The sequence below is a fragment of the Nymphaea colorata genome, chromosome 1 (assembly GCF_008831285.2).
Source record: "Nymphaea colorata isolate Beijing-Zhang1983 chromosome 1, ASM883128v2, whole genome shotgun sequence".
Taxonomy (NCBI): domain Eukaryota; kingdom Viridiplantae; phylum Streptophyta; class Magnoliopsida; order Nymphaeales; family Nymphaeaceae; genus Nymphaea; species Nymphaea colorata.
In genome coordinates this window covers 15540242-15544283 of record NC_045138.2, presented here as the reverse complement: position 1 = coordinate 15544283, position 4042 = coordinate 15540242, and the positions used below count along the sequence as shown (strand labels likewise).

Here is a 4042-nt window from a genome sequence, read left to right as displayed (position 1 = left end):
CAACGGCTTGGGTGGTCTTCGGTCAAACCAAGAAAGGACTTTCATGCCCCCCGACCGGCTCGGTCTGGGTTCGAACGCGTTGGCCAAAGTAACTTACTTCCACATTGAATAACATCACATTATTGAATGATAAAATAAGATATTCTTATCGTTTAAGTTGAGATACGCCTCTCTTTAACGCCACTGGCAGGTGGGGCTGAGTGGTGGACGTTTGTTCAATGATTCATGTGTTTTCTGATACATTTGACTTGGTATAATTTTTTTTTATATAGCAAGTGGGTTTTGGGCAGAGATTCTCAGTAGATTGTATGAAAAAGACGCGTTCACAAGAGTCGAACTCGTGACCTCCTTCAACTAAAAAGCCGGAGCCAGAAAACAAATAAAATACTACCAAGGAAGCTTATCCCTTTGAAATTAAATTTGACTCAAGAATCTCATCGTACTTGAAGCCAAAAAATCATATTGTTTTATTGATCGAGTTTAGGATTTTGAGACCGAGCTGAGCCCACGTCCGGGTCCGGACCCACTGGAGTAGCGGTTGTCGTTTCCAGAATGGAGGAGGGCAATTCGGTCGAAGAGAGATCACAAGACAGGTGGAGGGCATTAAAGATATTATGGACCCGCAACAGTGCCTTTCAGTAAAATCTCGCCGCCTTTAAATTGCCGACGCCACTCGACCTGGAAGGCTCAGAGAATTCACAGCCTCGCTCTGTCACACACACTCTCTGTCTCTCTCTCTCTCTGCGTCGTCTTCTTCTTTATTCACAGGACAAGGGAGTGTGTGTGGGGGGGCGGGCGCGGGTGATGGCTGGGAACGAGGGCTCTTTCTCGAGCCTACGAGGCTATGGGGCCGCGTTGTTGCAGACGCCGGCGAGGTTCGCCCGGCGAGCAGGGGCGGTGACGACGACGATGGAGGAGATGAGTAGGGTGAGGGCCCGCTCGGGGTCGTCTATGCAGAGGAAGCTCCGGTGGTACGACCTCGTCGGTCTAGGGATGGGCGGGATGGTGGGTGCCGGCGTGTTCGTCACAGTGGGCTCCGCTGCCGGCAACAAGGCCGGTCCCGCCGTCATCCTGTCCTACGCCGTCTCCGGCCTCTGTGCCCTCCTATCCGCCTTCTGCTACACCGAGTTCGCCGTCGAAATGCCGGTGGCGGGCGGTGCCTTCAGCTACCTGCGCGTCACCTTCGGTAATTGCCCATCGCTGGGTTTCCCGCCTTCCTCCGATTCCGAAACTCCCCATCTCCTCATTCCCCTGTTTCTTGGTGTCTAGGAGAATTCGCGGCGTTCGTTACCGGCGCGAATCTGCTGATGGAGTACGTCGTCTCCAACGCCGCCGTCGCCCGGGGCCTGACCTCCTACATCGCCACCGTCTTCAGCAACTCCTCGCCGAACGCCTGGAGGATTACGGTCTCCGGCCTCCCGAAAAATTACCAGAATATCGACCTCATCGCCGTCGCCGTCATCCTGACGATCACCATCTGCATATGTTACAGGTAGGCAAACCCGATCGACGACGCCACCAATTTCGCGATGCGAATTCCATGTCTCCTCCAAAATTCAGACTAAATTGAAGCGTTTCCCTTCTCGATCTCCGGCAGCACGAAGGAGAGCTCGATGCTGAACATGGTCCTCACGTCGGTGCACATCTCCCTCATCGTCCTCGTCATCGCCATCGGGTTCGCCAAGGGGCGCGTCAGCAACCTGGTTCACCCGATGAACCCGGAGAAGCACCCGGGCGGCTTCCTGCCGTACGGGGCGAGCGGCGTGCTCAGCGGCGCGGCCATGGTCTACCTGAGCTACATCGGGTACGACGCCGTCTCGACCATGGCCGAGGAGGTGAAGCACCCGGCCAAGGACATCCCCATCGGCGTCTCGGGCTCCGTCGCCATCGTCACGGTTCTCTACTGCCTCATGGCCGCCGCCCTCGCCATGCTGGTCCCTTACGACGCGGTACGAACCCCTTGACCCACCGCACGCTCATCATGGGGTGCAGTTTAAGAAAGTGAACAGCTTTTGATCGGATTATTTAGAATCTTACTTAAGTTGGGCGATAGAACATAAATTTATAATCGAGGGCCCTTCCAATTGTGCTAGAGAGATTCATTTATCAAGATTTTTGCCTTTAATGCTGGTGGTCACAGGACGTGGCAAAAAGCTTGTGGACTTATCCAATCTTTATAGCTCATGGCTTCCACGAACCTATCTTAGAGAGCCAGAGACAGGGAGAGCAAAAGCGAAAGAATCGTGAAGGAAATTGACAGTTTTGTATCATGTGTTTGGTTTTCAGATAGAGGTGGATGCGCCCTTCTCGTCGGCGTTCAAGAGGGTGGAAGGGTGGGAGTGGGTGTCGAACCTGGTGGGCGTGGGCGCCAGCCTGGGCATAGTCACGTCCCTGATGGTGGCCATGCTGGGTCAGGCCAGGTACCTGTGCGTCATTGGTAGGTCCGGCGTGGCCCCGCCCTGGTTCGCCCGCATCCACCGGAGAACCGGCACGCCGGTCAACGCCTCGGCCGTCCTCGGTGAGTCCCGTTTCTTCTTTGACTTTTTTGGGTTTTTTCATAGCGACGAAAATACCCTCCAGCGTCGTTTCCTTTTCGGCGTAAAGCCATCTTCCCTTGATTTTGATGGCTGCATGGCTTCGTGGGAGATGCAGATAAATGACAATAAATGGCACCCAAATTAGCGATTTTTTTTTTTTTTTTTTCCGTGTGGGGGACCTCTAACCTCTTAATATTTGAGAAATAAAATAAAATTATTTTTTTCTCAAAAAGGTGCTTGACTTTTTGCCAATCAACAAAAACGGGCTCAAGTTTTAATTTTTTTCTTGAAACATTCAGCGGGCCTTTTCTTTTTTTTTCCGGGAATCTCTATCGTCCTTTTGAATCTTCTGGCCTGGATTTTTAGGCTGGCGGTACAATTTGTACTCTTAATCTTGGGCTTCAACGACGGCGAAAGAGACGTTTCCCGGAGTGGCCTTTTCCGTAAATTCTGACCGGAACAGTGGCAGTTTCTGACTCTTTTTTCTTTTTATGTGAAGGGATTTGTACGGCTGCGATCGCCGTCATCACAGATCTGGCGGTGCTGCTGGAGCTGGTCTCCATCGGCACCCTCTTCGTCTTCTACATGGTGGCAAACGCGGTCGTCTACCGGCGGTACGTGGCGGAGGATAAGAGCGACAGGTGGCTGACGCTCGGCTTTCTGGCGGCCTTCTCGGCCCTCTCCGTCGGCTTCACTCTGAGCTGGCAGCTCTGCCCGGCCGGCCGGGTCCGGACCGCGCTCCTGGGTGGGTTCGGGCTGGGCGCGGTCGCCGCGCTCCAGGCTTTCCACTCGGCCGCGTCTCCGGCGCGGAAGCCGGAGTTCTGGGGCGTGCCGCTGATGCCCTGGATCCCGGCGACCTCCGCGTTTCTCAACGTGTTCTTGCTGGGCTCGATGGACCGCGCCTCCTACGTCCGGTTCGGGGCGTTCTCGGCGCTCGCGGTGGCAATGTACCTGCTGTACAGCGTCCACGCGAGCTGGGACGCCGAGGAGGAGGCGGACGTCGAGCTCCAAAAGGGCTCGGCCACTGCGGCCCAGCATGCGGCCGACAAGGGTCGTGATAATGATGAAGCTAAAGTCTAGTGAGTCTAATGGTGATGGATAAGTTTCGCCCGATGTTGGCAAATTGTGATACACAAATAGTGAGCAAACAGCAACAAAGAAAACGAAAAAGGAAGACGAACAGGATACAGGATTGTGTTACATAATCTTGTTCCATTTTTATAGCATATTTTGTAAAGGCAAGTTCGGAGAAAGAAAGCAAAATGGTGCATAAATTTTCTCTTTCTTTTTCCCACTTTTATGAATTGATCCCCTGATCTTCTAACAATCAGTTAGTTTAGATAAGAGCACTTAAAGATCAAGATTTAACTCTCATCTTGTATGAAGCACAAAGCTTTCCGATACTTCGGAATTGAGATTCTCAACTTGTGGGGCATGTGGAATAGGTGATATAGATTAATGGGGAGGAGGGCCTTAGGCTGCACTTTTTGAGGTTCTGGATGAAC

General features: G+C 52.9%; 1 protein-coding gene across 1 annotated transcript; it reads left to right on the top strand.

Moving 5' to 3' along the window:
- Positions 1–696: 696 nt before the first annotated feature.
- Positions 697–3831, top strand: LOC116256557 (cationic amino acid transporter 7, chloroplastic-like). The gene is made up of 5 exons (XM_031633278.1): positions 697–1186; positions 1270–1492; positions 1598–1949; positions 2287–2518; positions 3037–3831. Exons 1-5 carry the CDS (start codon positions 805–807, stop codon positions 3615–3617), a joined length of 1770 nt encoding a protein of 589 aa, XP_031489138.1. The 5' UTR covers positions 697–804; the 3' UTR covers positions 3618–3831.
- Positions 3832–4042: the final 211 nt, after the last annotated feature.

What these genes read in the sequence shown, in the direction of transcription:
- LOC116256557 (XM_031633278.1), top strand. Translation starts at nt 805, where the DNA reads ATGGCTGGGAACGAGGGCTCTTTCTCGAGCCTACGAGGCTATGGGGCC. An exon ending in ACCATCTGCATATGTTACAG is followed by an intron (nt 1,493 to 1,597) that starts GTAGGCAAACCC and finishes GATCTCCGGCAG; the next exon opens with CACGAAGGAGAGCTCGATGC. An exon ending in CAACGCCTCGGCCGTCCTCG is followed by an intron (nt 2,519 to 3,036) that starts GTGAGTCCCGTT and finishes TTTTATGTGAAG; the next exon opens with GGATTTGTACGGCTGCGATC.